A 19,074-nucleotide genomic window follows, 5' to 3' on the forward strand; every position below is an offset into this window, starting at 1 on the left:
GCTCTTCCATGTCTTTGTTGAGCTTCTTTCTGGATGTTCTGTCCCTCACCGAAAGTGGTGTGTTGAAGTCTCCTACTACTATTGTGGAGCTGTCTATCTCTCTTTTCAGTGCTATTAGAGTTTGTTTTATGTATTTTGGAGCCCCGTCATTGGGTGCATAAATATCTATTATAGTTATGTTCTCTTGGTGTTTTGACCCTTCAATCAGTATATAGTGTCTTTCCTTATCCTTTGTGGTGGATTTTACTTAAAAGTCTATTTTGTCAGCGATTAATATTTCCACTCCTGCTCTTTTTTGATTGTTCTTTGTTTGATATATTTTTTTCCATCCTTTGAGTTTTAGTTTATTTGTGTCTTTAAGTCTAAGGTGTGTCTCTTTTACGCAGCATATAGACAGATCATGTTTTTTTTTTTATCCAGTCTGCCACTCTCTGTCTCTTTATTGGTGCATTTAGTCCATTTACATTCAGCATAACTATTGATAGGTATGAGTTTAGTGCTGTCATTTTGATGTCTTCTTTTGTGTGTTGTTTACAGTTTCTTTGTTCCACTTAATTTTCTGTGCTGAGTTGTTTTTCTTTATGTATTTTCTTTTCCTCATTTTGATTGTTGTTGATTTTGTGTTTGCTGAGTCTTTTTATTTTTCTACTTTTTAATTGTGACTTGTAAGATTGTTAGTTTCCTTTGTGGTTACCTTAATATTTACCCCTATTTTTCTATGTTTATACCAGTCTGTTATTTCTTTATATCACCTTGACTTCCTCTCTGTGTGCAAAATCTATGTCTACATTTTTTAAGTCCCTCTTTTTTGTTTTAATGTTGTCATCTTTTACATATTTATGTCTGTTTCCCCATTTTCAGTGTTTTAGCTTTGATTCACTTTTGTGACTTCCCTATCTGGGTTGTTATCTGGTTGCTCTGTCCTGTGTTCTAGTCTTGCGTTGTTATCTGATGTTACTGATTTTCTAACTGGAGGACTCCCTTTAGTATTTTTTGTAATTTTGGTTAGGTTTTTGCAAATTCCCCAAACTTCTGTTTATCTGGAAATGCCCTAATTTCGCCATCATATTTGGTAGACAGTTTTGCTGGATATATAATTCTTGGCTGGCAGTTTTTTTCCTTCAAGACTTTATATATGTCGTCCCATTGCCTTCTTGCCTGCAAGGTTTCCACTGAGTAGTCAGAGCTTGTTCTTATTGACTCTCCTTTGTAGATGACTTTTCATTTATCCCTAGCTGCTCTTAAAATTCTCTCTTTATCTTTGGTTTTGGCAAGTTTGATTATATGTCTTGGTGACTTTCTTTTGGGATCTACCTTATGTGGGGTTCGATGAGCATGTTGGATAGATATCTTGTCATCTTTCATGATATCAGGGAAGTTTTCTACCAGCAAGTCTTCAACAATTTCTCCCTGTTCTGGAGCTCCAGTCACTCATAGGTTATTCCTCTTGATAGAGTCCCACATAATTCTTAGGGTTTCTTCATTTTTTAAAATCCTTTTATCTGATTTTTCCTCAAATATGTTGGTTTCAAGTGCTTTATCTTCAGTCTCACTAGTTCTGACTTCCATTGCCTCAATTCTGCTTCTATGACTTTCTATTGAGTTGTCTAATTCTGAAATTTTATTTTTAATCTTCTGGATTTCTGATTGCTGTCTCTCTATGGATTCTTGCAGCCTGTTAAATTTGCCATTATTCTCTTCTCAAATCTTTTTAATTTCCTCTATTGTGTGTTCTGTGTTTTGCTTAATTTCCTTCCTAATTTCTTGAAGAGTTATGTATATTAATCTTTTGTATTCTGCCTCCAGTAATTCCAACAAATTTTCCTCCTCTGGAAAATTTCTAGATTCTTTATTTTGGGAGCTTGCTGAAGCCATCATGGATTGCCTCTTTATGTGATTTGATATTGACTGCTGTATCTCAGCCATCAATAAGTTATTATATTTATTTATTTTATGTTTGCTTACTGTGTCCTAGATTCTTGTTTTATTTTGTTTTGATATGCCCAAATAGGCTGCTCGTATGAACCAGTTTGATTATTGGCACCTTTGAAGCTCTAACGTCCTGTCACTAGGTGGTTAGATCTGTTACTAGGTATGTGAACTCAGGAGTCTGCCCACTCCTCCTGTATGGATTCAGCTCAAGTGCCCAGGTAGATAGCCACCAAGTGTGTGGTGTAGGCTCTCACCTACAATCCTAGACAGGCATGGGTGATTGGTGTAGGCACAGGCATCTGACTGCAGCAGGGTGACACACTCTGAGCAAGGCAGGGGGCTGATGGCCACCGCCGAGTGTCCAGGAGGAAGGCATGTCCCTGTTCCCTAGAGCAGGTGGGTGGGTGGGTTTTGCAGCCAGACTACGAGCACCTAATGTTGTTGGCTGTAACGACTAGGGGACACCTCTAATTCCTGAGCCCCTATCGCAGGTGGCTAGGTGGCATGGGTGGAGCCACCAGTCCTCAGGCCCCTGATGTGGGTAGGTGACGACCCTGCTTAATGGGCAGAGCAGTGACAAATGTCAAGAACCTGCCACTTCACAGCTAACACAGTTGAAGTTAGAGTTCCAGTATATACCCTGTTGTACTGCGGTAATGAGGGCCTACGCTGTGGAGATGGGCCCACACAAGTCTATGCAGGCGGAAAGGCACTCAAAGTCTGTGGATTCCTTATACCTGTGCCTAGGCAAATGAGCTGTGCCTGCCCTGGGTTCCTGGCTTAGGGGAGCCGGCAGTTTATTTTTTCCCTCTGTTTGTTAATTTGTTTATTCTCCAAGGCAGGGAGAATGGCTGCGGGCATGTGAAGGATCCTCCTTCCAGCCCAGGGGACTCGGCAATTGCTGAAGCCAGTCTGGGACCCAGTGCAGAGCAGGGAGCGGGGAGGTAAATGGGAGAGAGGTTTTTCCCTTAGGGGGTTGTTTTTGATCCGTGTGGTAGTCCGTACGCAATTACTCATCTTTCACCAGTCGAGGGCTGCTTCTCACTGGTTCTGGGTGGCTGTGAAGACTCTCCGGTGCTGGGTCTCTCCTGGTGCGGAAAACGCACCTCTCGAGCATGGCTGCTTGCTTGCCAAACCGCTCATCTCCGAGCTGATCAGGCCTGAAGGGCTCAGGCTCTCCCTGGGTCAGGTCTGGCACCTCCTCTCGCTTTGGAACCGTCTCTCCCTCCCCCTGCCACTCAGTCCAGTTCCTCAACTCTGCCTTTGATGTTCAGGGCTCCCAGATTGCCATATACGATCAAGTCATTTTTTCAGGTCTTTGTTGTAAGAGGGTCCACCGGAATCGTCTGACTACTCTGCTGTTTTGGCCCCACCTCCTGACAAATTTATATTATTTAACACATCAGACTATAGTGAATAATATATTTTAATGGAGACTAAAATATTGACACAACAATATAGAAATTTTTAAATACTCAAATTAAGTATAAGGTTTGAATGTATTTATTCTCTCTTTCTGTACATACCCAATAGTGGCTCAATAAATGTAAAACTTTTTTGCCTATTGGTTGCAGTAATTCTATTGTTTGCTTTCTGAACTTATCATTGGTAGTGCTTGAAAACTAATTTAGTGCTATCTTGAGGAGATGAGAAGGTAATTTGGAGAGAGATGAGAAAGAAGCTGGATTGAGAAATAATGTTCAGTAACTTCTAGTTGGAATTCTCGTGGAGTTCTGTCAAAGAGTTTTAAAATCCTTGATTTCAGATAATAAAAATCAATGATGTGATGATTCATTTGGGGTGTGATTGGATGTTATGCTTTTTATTTTACATCCCTGAAGTGTTACCCATTGCAGTTTCATTAATTCAGATCATAGTGACCCTGTAGGACCGAGTAGAACTGCCCATAAGGTTTCCAAGGCTGTAATCTTTTTGGAAGCAAACTGCCATATCTTTCTCCCATGGAGCTGCTGGTGGGTTTCAACCGCTGACCTTTCAGTTAGCAGCCAAGTGCTTAACCACTGCACCACCAGGGAATAGTGGAAAGTCTGATACGTTCTATTTAGCTTCTGATGACAGCCATGTGTGCAAGTTAAAAGGATAAATGTTCTTCTCTAGGACTTATTATCAGGGAGTAATTTAGGTGCTAAAGTGATCAGAAACGAAAGAGGACATTTTTCAGGCCTTTAGGGTACCATTTTGTTGATTTCCTCAAAATTCTTGGAAAATAATATCTTTGAAAAATAATGACTATAGTATACTTACTTTTCATAATTAATGAATAGAGCCAAATAGAAAATATAAAAATTCTGGAAATTACTGAAAAACTTTAAAAAATCTGTTATTTCCATGGTTTTGCTAATTTATGCTGTTGGTAAATGCTGGTAATGGAAGGGCACAGTGGACAGATCAGCGTTGCTTTTACTTCTTCCATGTACTTTCCTCAAGCAAAAAAAAAAAATTCCTCAGGCTTCTTTCCATAAGGCTCCTGGGAACTACTTGAGTTTTGGCTATCTTGCCTTCTCTTTTCCCTAACAAAATCATGTTGGTCGGCTTACAGAGGAAGTTCCATCTGAACAATACTTGGAAATTGATGAGGTGACGACAGATAGTTTTAGAGTGACCTGGCATCCCCTGTCGGCAGACGAAGGGCAACATAAGTTGATGTGGATTCCAGTCTATGGTGGAAAGACTGAAGAGGTAAATTGTCTGAAACACTGAAAATGAATTGGAGCATTTATCTGGACATGAACACATACTTCTGCATTTGAGTTGGCCTTCACTTTAATATAAATTGAGGATCCTGGAAGTGTGTGGCATGGAGATTTTATAATGTCAAAGCATATTTTTTTCAACAATTAAAATACATTGTTTTAGTGCTCGAATTATGTATCTTATATATTTTCAGATTCTTTAACTTTCATAAATGACATTTAATAAAACTTTAAAATGCCGCTTTTTAAATATTAATGTTTTCTTTATGAGGCAATTGAAAGGAATAAAGCCTTTGATTTGACTTTAAAATTGAATTCGTCGGCCCTGGAGTTATTTATGCTTCATTGTTCCTTCCTTTTCTTCCTTCCTCTCTCCCTCCCTGGCTTGCATTTGGTAGCTTCTGTACATTTTTTAAATTTTTGTTGTGATAAAGTATATATATATATAACAAAACTTGCCATTTCAACCATTTTTATGTGTCCAGTTCAGTGACATTAATTATGTTCTGCCACGTTGGTTATTTCTTGTTTACAATTAGAATAACTGTCCCCCCTATGTTTTTAACTTTCTTTCTCCCTTGTTATTCAAGTAAGCCTAGTTACTAAGCACTAAATATTTTTCAGGTTGTCCTGGAAGAAGATCAAGACTCATATGTTATTGAAGGCTTGGAGCCTGGCACTGAATATGAAGTTTCATTGTTGGCTGTACTTGATGATGGAAGTGAGAGTGAGGTGGTGACTGCTGTCGGGACTACATGTAAGTCATTGTCCTACTAAGATAGACTTAAATAGCTCCCACCATCCATCTAACATGCTCTTCACCCCATGTTGCCTCCCCATCAGTCTTATCCCCGGCTACAGAAGTATAGATTTCTCCTTGTCCTCCAGAATTCTTCATATAACTCCATTTTCAGTGAAACTGACTTGTTAAGCATCTTAGCATCCTAGATTATTATTACCATGAAGGCAAGGACCGTATCTGTCTTGTTCACCATTAAATTTCCAGCAGTCAGCACAGTACTTGGTACGTTTTAACTGTATAATAAATACTTGTTGAATGTATGAATGATAAGTGAAATAACTTATAAAAGAATAAATGAGCAAAACACCTGGGGCTATAATATGCCCAAGAGTGCCTAGAATTTCGCAAGTTTATGTTGGTTCCAGGAATCTTGTACAAAATTCACTCGCTGATTCATTCATCCCTTCATTTTTTTGATGTGAGGTATTATACACATAATCAATTAGATTGGCTTCCCTGGAATCAGATTCTGAGACAGAAAGTTGCATCCACAAGGGTTGTTGGAGAGTGCAGTCAGGAGATTCATCTGTAAGGGAATGAATGGCAAGATGGAGCACAGGGAGAAGCTGACCCCTGACGTGGCTTCAAGTGAGACTTCAGCTAATCCGATTAGGAGCTCTGGAGCAGGGCTGGTCCTTTGCATCCCCACATCCTCTGTCATTGGAGCTGGATGGCCCCCTGACAGAGGTTGTGACTTTGGGCAAGGCAATTCCCAGTGAGGGATGCAGCTGTGAGCCACTGGCAGCCAATATTCAGCGTCAGCCCTGACGAGGAGACCTCGGTGGAGCGCACACATCCGTAAATGCTCAGAATTCCCCTGGATGCTCAGGGTGAATTCAAGAAATAGAAGATTTATTTCTTGGCTGAACTTGTTGCTCTCTTTGGTAATCTCTTTTTGGGAGACATTTCACAACTTAAAACTTGGTCTACCAAAGAAAAAAAAATTCAGTTGCTGTCCAATTGACCCTGACTCATGGTGACACCATGTGTGCTAGAGTAGAACTATGCTCCATAGGTTTTTAATGGCTGATTTTTTGGAAGTAGATCACCAGGCCTTTATTCCGAGGTGCCTCTGGGTGGACTCCGCCAACTTTTCAGTTAGCAGCTGAGCACATTAATCAGTTGTGTCACCAGCACCTTCACTTGGTCTACAGCACTGTTTAGTTTCCTTCAATTATCATGGTTATGCCCCTATTTCAAAGTAACTGAGAAGCTTCCCATTTTTTGAGGTGTAATTCAAATGTTTATATGAAGTCTAGTGTCTTTGAGTTTCAGTTTCTTTATCCATAGAATAAATATAATGTTTGCCTTACTTACAGCTCCCTTCTTAAGTGTTCCAGCATAGACAAGGTTGTTGTGAGAACCAAGTGAGATAATATAGATGAAATTTTCTTTGAAAACTATAAGATGCTATAACCTACTGCTGTCAAGTTATTTCTGACTCATAGTGACCCTATAGGACAGAGTAGAACTGCCCCCATAGGGTTTCCAAGGCTGTAAATCTTTATGGAAGCAGACTGCCACATCTTCCTCCTGCAGAGTGGCTGGTGGGTTGGAACCACTGACCTTTCAGTTAGTAGTCGAGTGCTTTAACCAATGTGCCACTGTACTGTACACAAATGTATAGTTTCATCATTACAGAATTTTAAGAAATGAACATTTTTTTCAGTTGACAGTGCTTGGACAGAACCAGCCACGACCATACCACCTACCACACCTGTGACTTCAGGTAAGGACAAAGAGGAACCCATTTGCCCAAAAGAAATGTTTGCTTTGAACAAAAGTTATTGTTATTTCAGTTTTATTTATTTTACATTATTGATTAGGAAAAGAGATGCTCCTTCCTTTCTTCCCTGGCATGCAGTTCACATTTCACCCCTCTAAGAATCTCTGTAGCTTTTCCATCTTTGTCTTGGATTCCCTTTTAACCTTTCCAAGGATGTGAACATAGCAAATCCCCAGGGTCATTGTACTTTTCAGTGACTTCTGGTGCTCTCTGTTGAGAATTATTCATATCATGATTTCCTTGCATTTCGATAGGTAACTAAGACTTGGCTGGTATATACTTCCTCCATCGGCTACTTCCTCTCTCCGCTTATCTTTCCCTCTAATAAATTTTCAAACTCATGTCAGAGTTGACTAGGTAAAACACAAGTCTGACAATATCATTTATTTTCCTCCTTAAAACCTTCAGTGGCTCTCCATTACCTGTTCATCTATCCATCAATCCATCTGTCTATCCATCCGTCCATCCATCCATCCATCCATCCATCCATCCATCCATCCATCCATCCATCCATCCATCCATCCATCCATCCATCTATCCATGCATCCATCCTTTATTTGATTGATCTTTATTGAGCTCTTCTTTGTGCCTCAGAGTCTCTTTATCATAACATCCAAGACCTTTCATGATTGAATTCTAGCTTACCTTCCTGGCCTCCACCTTATTTCCTGTGCTTCCTCCATTTCTTCCTGCCATCTAGAACTCCTAGCCCTGAATATGAGAAGTTCTCCCCTCTCACTGCCTGGTACCCTCCTCCAATTTCACATACTAAATGTCAGTCTCCTACCTCCTCTGTGGCACTTTTACTATTTTTGTCAAGAGTTAATCACTCTATATCTCTAAGGTAACACAGCCTGACATACAGTGAAAGCTCAATGAATGTTTTCTGAATGAAAGAATGAATGAATGAAGAGAAGGAAGGGCCAGTGGAGATAGACAGACTGAAAGGAAGTTAGGGCAGGAGGGAGAGGATGAATTAGGACAAATGAGAGATCAGGTACCTGCGAAATGAGAATGAATGTGCCAGAGAACACATACTGAATGGGTATCAGAGAAAGGATAATACCCATGTGGGCTGAATGGATAGAGGCAGCCATGGTGAACGGTTTGTGCTTTGAGTGACTAGTGTTAAAACAAAAATGGGGGGGGACAAGTGGATGGGGTGTGTGTTGGATGCTGGATCGCACACTGAGGCTGACCAGATTTGGCCCTCTGTTTCTATTACTGCAACAGAGTGCTAGGGTGAAGTTCTCATGTACTTTCTCTCCTTTGGTCTCCATGGGCTGGTTTCCTACGTCCAAGGGCACCTCCTCAGTTTTCCTCAGTAGTGTATACACAGAGTTGATAATTTTGAGGGGTCCACAAGACACCTTGTAAGTATGTCTTAAACCCATTTCTGTTTGCTATTAGGAGGTATCATGGCTTCCCATTAACCACTAAAGCAGATTTGTTTTTGCTTCATGTGAGTCACTTGATGGAGAAAAGGCCATTGAATGATACTTGTTGCTGTGTCCACAAATAGGTCCTGTGGCTCATTTTGGAATATGGTGGGTTAAAATTTCTTTAATCCTTGGTTGTGTTTATTCTAGTTTTCCGGACAGGAATCAGAAACCTGGTTGTAGATGATGAAACCTCTTCTAGCCTGCGGGTAAAATGGGACATTTCTGACAGCAGTGTGCAGCAGTTCAGGGTGACCTATCTGACTGCTCAAGGGGACCCTGCAGAAGAAGTGGTAGCAACGGTCTGTATAAATACAGCTGACTGGAAACTCCACAGAGTTACGTGACTAACAGAGCTAACAAGGCTATCTTTGGAGGTCAATGCAAGCTTTACTGCTGATTTCTTAGTCCCTCTACCATCTCCAGAAACTAACGTTCCTGGTTAATCCAAACTTCACTACTGGTTTCTTGGTGACCTTTCTATCTCCAAAACTTTCTCCACGCCTTACTGCTTCAAGGTGATAAAGCTTCTGCACCTGGTCTCCAGCCTTGCTTCCTCTGCCTTGACCCGTCAGAGCTCCAAATTTAGGTCATAAAATGTTCATTATATGTATGTATGTGTGTGTGTAAATCAGATGCTGTCAATGCCAACTCATAGCAAACCTATGTGTGTCAGAGAAGAACTGTGTTTCATAGAGTTTTTCGATGGTGATTTTTTGGAAGTAGATCATCAGACCTTTCTTTCGAGGCTTCTCTGAGTAGACTTGAACCTCCAGCCTTTTAGTTAGCCAAGTATGTTAACTGTTTGCATCACCTAGACTCTATACATATATAAATTTTTTTTTAAAACCCTTGGGAATCTGATAAAAAGTTTTTAAGCAAAGCACACATGAATGGTAGTGTTTTTGTAGTTTAAATTCTCCTAATTAAATGCCATCTATTTTTTAATAGTTAAATATAAGGAATAGCTGTATTTTTCACTGACATCAACTCATGCTATGCAGATTTATTGTCATTTCTAATTTATTTTTAATCACGAGTGTCTCCCCTCAAGGATTTTGATTTTTACACATTGAGTTTTCTTTGTGTCTATATTTCTTTTCCTAGTTGGTAAACTTGGTATACATCTAATCATAGCTTTCCCATGTTTTCTTGATTTTCAACGTATCATTCCTTTTTTAGTCCAGAACCCAAGAATGGTTTTATAGACATGTTTCTAGTCAGACAAGTTTACTTCAGTTTGCATTCTAAAGAATTTTTTTTTCCTAGTCGTGGAATATGCTTTTACTTAGCCTCATTACTTGCATATCTTACCCTCTGCTGCTTAATTTTTGATTCATTCTAGAAAATAAGTCTCCAAAATTCACTATTGCTAAAGAATAACATTATTATCCTTCCTCACCCTTCCTTATTCACAAAGCCTTTTCTAGAAATAATTATTTTCATTATTTGCTTATATAAACATTTGACCCAAAACTTTTTCAGGCAAGTACTTCATTTCAAGCTGACCGAGGAAACTTTACAGAACACAGCGATGGCATGGAGAATAGCCACATCTGCTGTGAATAACCAGAAGGTCCACAGATTTGTCCTAGGAATACTTTTGGAAAGTTAATGGACACAAACAAAATAGACTAAGTTATAAATTCACTTGAACCATATATTTCAAGTGATAGGCAAGTTCAAAAATGTTAAAATTGTGTTTAGGAATGGTAATTAAAGACATAATTTGGAGGTTTTATTTCGCCTGTTATGATCCTTGTGTTGCAATTTTGTTCTCAAAAGTGAAACCCATGAAAATTCTCCAAGAGCTAGTGCTTTTTTGTTTTGTTTTTTTCTCTTTCCAAGAAACACATTCAGCTTCTTGGTGAATTATTCTTGCTAATTTGGAAAGAGTAGCAATTTACTCTCATGCAGGCACTTGTAAGTGGTGCAAGGTAAAATAGTAATAATATTTACTTTGGGTTGTCTCTAGATAATTTTCTGTTTGCTAATTTCTTTCAATTCCCACTGCTTATTTTTGAAGCACATGGGTACCAGATGAAAGAAAATAGACCAAAGTTTTAACCATACATGGGCTCCGGGTAAACAAAGTTAATAAAAAACAAAAAAAATTAATAAGTTTGGTGATAAATATTTGCTGTACAGACGTATTATCATTATGGTAGACCCTGCGAAAGCTGGAACCTGTGTAAGGTGTAGACCTGTCAGAGAAGGAAGACTCAGATATTTTCCACTAAATAGAGAGCAATAGAGAAGTGGTGACTGCACCCTGTCGAAGGCAGAAAGCTTGCGCGACCTGGAAAAATAAGGCAGTCCCATTGAGTTCTGGCTGTCACGGCTTTCACTGTATTGTTATTTTTTGCTGCACAGAAGAAAGCACTGTAGAATTCTTTAAATATCGAGATCATTTAATGAATTTCAATTAAATTGGATTTGTACACACTTGATTTACATGCATCTTTTCAGGGACTTATCTGAGGATAAATGAAGAATTTATATATCGGTGTTTTATGAAGGGTTACTGCTATACAAATGCAATGTATTATTATTGAAGACAAAAAATGGGATAAATCTAAATTTAGGTTCTAGAACAAAGGTAGGACAGGCAGTTACAGACTATGTCAAAGTTCAAGGTCTAAATTCCCACTGACCAAATGGATATCTTAAAATGATGGTATATGGCAAGGGTAAACTGATGGCCAAAACATATTTCAAAAGTGAGAAAGGAAAAACGTCTCTCTTACCACCTTTCCAATCTTTCCTTAACTATAAAAGCTGATAAATTTAAATGAGGAAAGGATAAAATAGAATATCGAAGTTAGAGAATAGTGCATGTATAACGTTGTAAACCAAAGGTCAGCTTTAATATATGTAAAACAAGGTGAATTAAATTTAGTTTTCCAGTTGAGATTAAGTGGAGTGTGAATATATTTAAGAATAATAAAAATCAAATATTTCTAATAAAAAACTTCTGAACTCTTAGAAAGGAAAACCACCTGTCAGATGTTTCATAAGCATTGACTTTTAACTGTGCTCTGAAATATGGATGCATGCCAATGAATGACATTGCCCCAAATTTTGTTCCCACAGAAGAAAGGTCTCACACTTATTTGTGACAGGCTGGTTAGAATTCTCTAGAATTCTCTAGAGTCTAGATGTCAAATTTATAATGATGGCCTGAATTCTGAGTTGCAAGACATTTTCTAGAAAAAGTGTGCTCAAAGTGTGACTCAGTCTCCTACAAGATAAGTACAGATATTAAGGTTAAGTTTCAGAAACATTTGTAACAGTTTGATATTGCTGCAATATCCAAGCACATGATCACTTTTCTAGCAATTTGTTTTTATTGTATTTTATAAAAATACTGGTCTGCAGTTGATTGGAATTAAAACAGCAACAACACCCAGTTCTTTACCACAGATAAGTTGAGAAACACTGTCTCGAAAGCAGAAGTTTATATGGAATGAGATTTATTTAATGAGATGTAAGAAACTCTCTTTCTATTGCAGGGAGCAGTTTTTTATTTCATGAGATGTAGGCAATCCTTTTTCTATTGCAAGGAGCAGCTTTCTGGATGTAGTCCAGGGTGCTCAGAAGAGCCTGGGGTGATAATGGAGCTAGACATGGAGTTGCATTTCTGCAAAAAATGATTAAAAACAAAAAAATTCACTGGTTAGATTTGCATCCCATTTAGCTGTGAACATCTTTTATGGAATTATTTTATAGACAAAACCACCATCTGCTATGACCTGTAACATCTGTTTTGAATAGGAACATTTCTTTGCCCTGCTTTGTCCATGCAAGCAGAGACCAGGCAGGAGGAACCTTGAAAACCTTTAGAGGAAATTTACATTTTACTCTTGGGTGAAAAGGTTCAAGCAATACAGTCATGTGGAGTAGAGTGAGGTAGTTAAATCAAGGCCCAGGGCCAGAGTCCTGAGATTTCAATCTGACTCCTTTACTCAGTAACTTGTATGGGCCTCAGTTTTCCATGTGTAAAATGAGCCTCTTTATCTCTCTGTAAAATAAGGGTAATGATACATCTTACCTTAAAAAGTTGTGGTGAAGGTGAAATGCACTACTATATTCAAATACTTAGACTATGACCTAGCACATGATAATTACTAGATAAGCGATGGCTATTATTATCAACCAGAGTAACATCTTCCTGGAAGGCTAAATACAAGCCCTTCAGAATAGTCATGCTGCTTTTCAGTCCTCCACAGTCTAATTTTTTTTTCTAAATTTTATTTATTTTGTTGTTGTTGTTGAGAATATACACAGCAAAACATACACCCATTCAGTTTCTGCATGTGTGATTCAGTGATATTGATTACATTCTTTGAATTGTGTAACCATTCTCACCCTCCTTTTCTGAGTTGTTCTTCCCCTCATTAACATAAACTCACTGCCCCCTAAGGTTCCTATTTAATCTTTTGAGTTGCTGTTGTCAATTTGATCCCATATAGATAGTTCTTAAAACAGGCAGGACTTTTTTTTACTAGTTAAGCTAAACTATTGTTTGGTTTCAAGATGACTTCAGGGGGTATTTTTGGTTTAAAGTTTAAAGATTATCTCAGGGCAGTAGTTTAAGGGGTTCATCTACTCTCCATGGCTCCAGAAAGTCTAAAGTCCATAAGAATCAGAAATTCTGTTCTGCATTTTCCCCCCTTTGATGAGGATTTTTCTATGGAATCTTTAATCAAAATGTTCAGTAATAGTAGCTGGGCACCATCCAGTTCTCCTGGCCGTATGGCAAAGGAGGCAGTTGTTCATGGAAGCAATTAACCACACATGCCAGTTACTCTATTCCTGATTCTGCTTCTTCTGTTGCTCCTGCTGCATAGAGACCAATTGTTGTGCCTTGGATGGAGCCCTGGTGGTGCAGTGGTTAAGAGATATGGCTGCTAACCAAAGGTCAGCAGTTTGAATCCATCAGCTGCTCCTTGGAAACACTATGGGGCAGTTCTACTCTGTCCATAGAGTTGCTATGAGTTGGAATTGACTGGATGGCCAACGGGTTGGTTGGTTGGGTGTCCACTTGTAAACTTTTAAGACCCCAGACACTACGCAATGAACTAGGAGGTAGAACAGAAGCACTAAACATGTTATTAGACCCATTAACTGGGATGTTGCATGAAACCATGACCCTCAACCTCCAAACCAAGGAACCAAATCTCATGAGGTGTTTGGTTGTACATAAGCAGCCTCAGCAGCTACTCTTTTTTTGTTTTTGTCATCGTAAATATATCTATCATTCAACATTTGCCAGCTGAAATTTTTGACAGCAATTACAATAATCGGCTGTGCAATACCCTTAATCAAGGTGATTTTTCTATCATCATTAAGCCCCTCTTCCCCCTCCCTCCCTCCACAGTCTAATGATAGGTTCTAAGGCCATGCGTTTCTCAGTTTGAGAGATGACCTTACTTAAGAGACATCAGCGTGGGTGGTTTGCTAGACGGACAGCTTGGAACGATCTCTGTATTCCAAAGGAGTTATGTTTAAGAGAAACGCCCTGAAGAAAGCTACATCAATGGGGTAATACGAGTCAGGGCAACTACACTTCCTTCTTTACATGTCCTTAATGCCGGGTTTGTCTAATCATTCTAGGATAAAGCAGAAGTCCTTTTAAAAAATCTCCCTCCCAGACCTGGAATCCACACATCAGTACAACCATGTGCATGTCAATGCCCCGTTCATATGAGTAGCAAAAATCATATTAATCTAATATAAAAATCATCTGCTTCAGACTTTCTTTTTCATATTTTAAAAAAACTCGTTGCTTTTAAAGCTTAACGGTATCTAAGCAACAGCTGCTCCTGGGTTCAACTCGAGGCTTTCTAGAGCTTATTCCATGATTTATAGGTTTCTTCCTTCATCCAGAAATAGACAGCACAACCCTTTGCCTGCTGGCATTTTACTCAGCCCTTGAATTGAAAAATGTCTCCAGCTGTCCGAGTCTTGTGACTCCCTTAAGCCCGTTTGGGTCAGTTTTTACATCTTGGCGTTTTTTTCCAGCCGTGATTAAGTTCCTTAAATGGCCCAGAGACGTGCCAGTATCTCACTGCTGGAGCACAGGCAGAATATTCTGTGGTTTCAGCATTGAGAACACGTGGCTTTTCTCATCCACAACAGTTTTTTTGGATGCCAGAGTTTGCACTGCAGCGCCACATGGCATGTTGCACTGCCACTTGTACAATGCTGACCCCACCGCCACATTTCACTTTTTGCAGCTTTTAGAGACAGAGTGATGGTAATTTCAGATGCAGGAAGAGGTCTCCTTTCAGAAATAAAAAGCTGCAACATTTTTAGTGTTGCTGGTAAGTGTGTCCCGACTCAGAAAACTTGGATTTCACAATGTGGTTCTGTTGCTCTTGGCTAAAACCCATCCTCTCTAATTGAGAGAATGAAATGCTGGGATCAGGTTATCTCTGAAGGAATGAAGAATGGAAGGCTGAACTTTCAAGAGGATACTTCAGTAAAATAAAAAAGTGATGAGCAAGCTAAGTTGTAGAATGAACACTCCTAAGTCATAAACACCTGCTTTCCAAATGCATCATTATTCTCGTCTTCTGAATACTTTACAGATGGTGAGAAGACATTGAGAGAAGACTATTCCTTGGAGCTTTAGAGCTTCCAGTTTAAACCTTCTGTATTAGTGATTATCAGTTAAGGGTTTCTATGAGGGAGGATTTCAGTGAGAAATGGTTTTGCATGGATGCCCTTTTCTTATCACTCTCTAAGCACATCTCCTTGCTTCTGATACTTCAAAGTGCCTGAAGTCTGGCTCCGTTAGTGGATCAGTGGGAACAGAAATCTTCTTAAGACCGGGATCTTTTGCTCTTCCTTCAGGTTATGGTACCTGGTAGTCAGAACCATCTCCTTCTGAAGCCTCTGCTTTCCGATACTGAATACAAAGTCACGGTGACTCCCATCTACACTGATGGAGAAGGTGTCAGTGTCTCAGCCCCTGGGAAAACCTGTGAGTGAAGTTTTTCTCCATCTGGTTACTAGCTGATTACCAAAAATCAGTTCCGGTTGAGTCACTTCCAACTCATGGGAACCCTGTGTGCATCAGAGTAGAACTGTCATCAGTGGCTGATTTATTGGAAGCAGATCTCCAGTCCTTTCTTCCGAGGCACCTCTGGGTGAACTCAAACCTCCAGACTTTAGGTTAACTGCTGATCACATTAACTGTGTGCACCACGGAGGGACTTCACTAGTTGACTAATTACCTGGAAATGCTCATCTGAATTGATGCACACAGAAAGAGTTTAGTGTAGCAAAAAGAGCAACAGAGATTTGGAGACAGAAAATCTGTGTTTGAATCCTCTTCTTTACACATACAAGCTGTGTGACTTTGGGCAAGTTGCTTAACTGCTCTGAGCTTCAGTTTGCTCATCTGTAAAAGCTAAGACTGAAAAAATGACATATTTCTCCTCTAACGTGTAATTTATCACAATCCTGTTGATTCTCCAAAACACATTCTGTGTGCCTGTCCTCTTCTCTCTATCGAACCGCTTCACCCCAATCCACACCCTCATATTCCATGAAAGTACCACAGGTCCTGCCACTTAGGGGGTGGAGGTAAGGAGACAAAGGAGGAGGGAAGGCAAAGGGACTCTACCTAACTGCCAATGAGCTGGTCTCCAAGCCCCCATCCCCATTTCAGTTAGAGCAGATCTACTATTGTCTGTTTCATGTATTAGCAAAAATCACCTTAATCTATAAAAGGGTTCCATCACACTCACACAGACTCACACAAATAAAGACTACATAAAGACTATTACTGTATAAATATGACATATCTAATTACAGAAATACCATTACATATAACTATCTTTATATAGTAAAATTATTTCAAAGTGTTAGTGGATGGGCTACTTATTTTAAGCAGTGGTCCACACAGCAAATCTCCATCAAGAACAAAATGATAATAATATCTGTCAATATGCATAATAGCTAACAAGGGCCCTCCTTATAAATTACTTTAATGTTTTGCTAGAAGCAGTTGGTAAATGCTAACATAAAACTTCAAACAATATAGGTAATATGAAGATGAGCGGAAAAGAAAACTGATAATAAGAATCCTACCACCAAGATTAATTGCCTTTATTAACATTGTGTGAACATCACCTTCAACATTGCTTTACACGCATACTTAGATTGTGGAACAGGGAGGCCTATAGACAGAACATCTATAAAAAAAACCTCTTCTATTCAATTTAACTTAAAATTAACTAAAGAAGACCGAAGGACACTGACTGAATTGCTGAACTTCAGATAAAAGAGTTTCACATTTTTCATATTATTGTTAGGTGTTGTCGAGTCAATTTCAAATCACAGCAACCCCATGTGACAGAGTAGAACTGCCCCATTAGTTTTCTTGGCTGTAATCCTTAAGCAGATTGCCCTGTCTTTCTTCCAAGGTACCTCTGGGTGGATTTGAACTGCCTACCTTTCAGTTAGCAGTCGAGTACTTAACTGTTTGTGCCACAAGGCCTCCTTATTTTCCATTTACTTAATATTTAAAATAACCACGGACTCTCAAAACCCTCTCACTGTGTGTTCTGTGCATCTTGCTTATACATATGTATAGCATAGTGGAAGGTTACCTTAGATTTTGTTAACAAAAGTGTAGGTTGTATAGATGAGAACCACACGGAACCCTAATTTTCTTTTTCTTTTCTGCTCAGTACCACTGTCTGGTCCTCGAAACTTACGGGTCTCAGAGGAGTGGTATAACCGATTGCGTATTACATGGGACCCCCCATCTTCCCCTGTAAAGGGCTATAGAATTGTCTACAAACCTGTTAGTGGTAAGTAATGATTTTTAAATAAACATTATTACCATGATTGGGGATCTAAAATGTCTTTTAAGATAAAATATTTTGTTTCATATATATATTTTTAAATTTATTTTTGGTTCTATCTTTTAAAGAAATGGGAAGTGCTTCTTACCTGTTTTGGAAAAAAAGAATTTCTAGTAAGATCATCAGAGTGATGACCCCACATAGACAATGCTGGGCAAGTTAGTGATCAGATTACGTACTTGGTATACACCTCACCTGCACAGCCATGCACACACTAAGCAGGGAACGAATCTATGGAAATCTTGACTCTACAGGAATAGAATGCTTTATGGCTCAGTGGATACGTAATATCTTAACATTCAGAATCTCTTAATTTCTAATACTTTTTCAGCTTTGGGGTTAACTGGAAAAATTCTGTTTATAAACTCTCAGCCTCCATATTTTAGAAACTGTGTTGCAAGATAACCCCACCTACAGACCATGGTCTCTGGGAACATCTAGCTCAATTGGCATAACATAGTTTACAAAGAAAATATTCTACATTCTACTTTGGTGAGTAGCATCTGGGATCTTAAAAGCTTATGAGCAGCCATCTAAGATACTCCACTGGTCTCACCCCTTCTGGAGCAAGGGAGAATGAAGAAAACAAAAGACAAAAAGGAAAGATTAGTCCCAAGGACTAATGGACCACAAGTACCACAGCCTCCACCAAACTGAGTCCAGTACAACTAGATGGTACCCAGCTACCACCACTGACTGCTCTTACAGGGATCACAATAGAGGGTCCTGGACAGAGCTGGAGAAAAATGTAACAAAATTCTAACTCACAAAAAAAAGACCAGACTTACTGACCTAATAGAGACTGGAAAAACCCCAAGTATGGCCCCCGGACACCCTTTTAGCTCAGTAATGAGGTCACTCCTGAGGTTCACCCTTCATCCAAAGATTAGACAGGCCCATAAAACAAAATGAAACACCACCCTGGGCCGGGGCAAGGATGAGAAGGCAGGAGGGGACAGGGAAGCTGGTAACGGGGAACCCGAGGTCGAGAAGTGGGGGGTGTTGACATGTGGGGTTGGCAACCAGTGTCTCAAAACAATATGTGTATTAATTGTTTAATGAGAAGCTAGTTTGCTCTGTAAACCTTAATCTAAAGTACAATAAAAAAAATAATAATAAAGATAATAAAGTAAGCATTATTTTTAAAAAAAGGAGAAAATAATAGGATAGGGCAACTATTGGTTTAAGTGAATCTGATATTTCTTTTCCACACTTTTGGGGCCTCCCTTTCAGCTAGGGGAAACCCTGCGACTCAGTTCTACCCAGAAAGACCAAACAGAAGCAGCTTGCAAGGTGATCACAGTCCTAGGGCTGTGTCACTTCATAACCATAACCATGGGGGAAAGGCCCAGAGAATCGCCCCTGAGCAGCAGCCCTGAGCTGCTGAACCAACACCAGCATCACCAAGTTTCTTATTAGTGAAAAAATAAATTCCATTTGTTCTAGCCACTGGTCAAAAAAAAAAAAGAAAAAAAAAAAAAAAAAAAACCTACCTAAACTAACACAAAGAGGTTGAAAATCT

At 39.3% G+C, this 19,074-nt stretch overlaps 1 protein-coding gene across 1 annotated transcript in view; it reads left to right on the forward strand.

The window, feature by feature from the left end:
• Window positions 1-19,074, forward strand: part of COL14A1 (collagen type XIV alpha 1 chain) — a 266,930-nt gene that overhangs the window by 122,990 nt on the left and 124,866 nt on the right. Inside the window, exons 17-22 of the mRNA XM_023728170.1 lie at window positions 4,493-4,632; window positions 5,271-5,403; window positions 7,118-7,177; window positions 8,824-8,975; window positions 15,532-15,661; window positions 17,376-17,498. Coding sequence (XP_023583938.1) covers window positions 4,493-4,632; window positions 5,271-5,403; window positions 7,118-7,177; window positions 8,824-8,975; window positions 15,532-15,661; window positions 17,376-17,498 — 738 coding nt within the window. The remainder of the gene's footprint in view (window positions 1-4,492; window positions 4,633-5,270; window positions 5,404-7,117; window positions 7,178-8,823; window positions 8,976-15,531; window positions 15,662-17,375; window positions 17,499-19,074) is intronic.

This window comes from Trichechus manatus, unplaced genomic scaffold (genome assembly GCF_000243295.1).
Source record: "Trichechus manatus latirostris isolate Lorelei unplaced genomic scaffold, TriManLat1.0 scaffold00022, whole genome shotgun sequence".
NCBI classification, from domain to species: domain Eukaryota; kingdom Metazoa; phylum Chordata; class Mammalia; order Sirenia; family Trichechidae; genus Trichechus; species Trichechus manatus.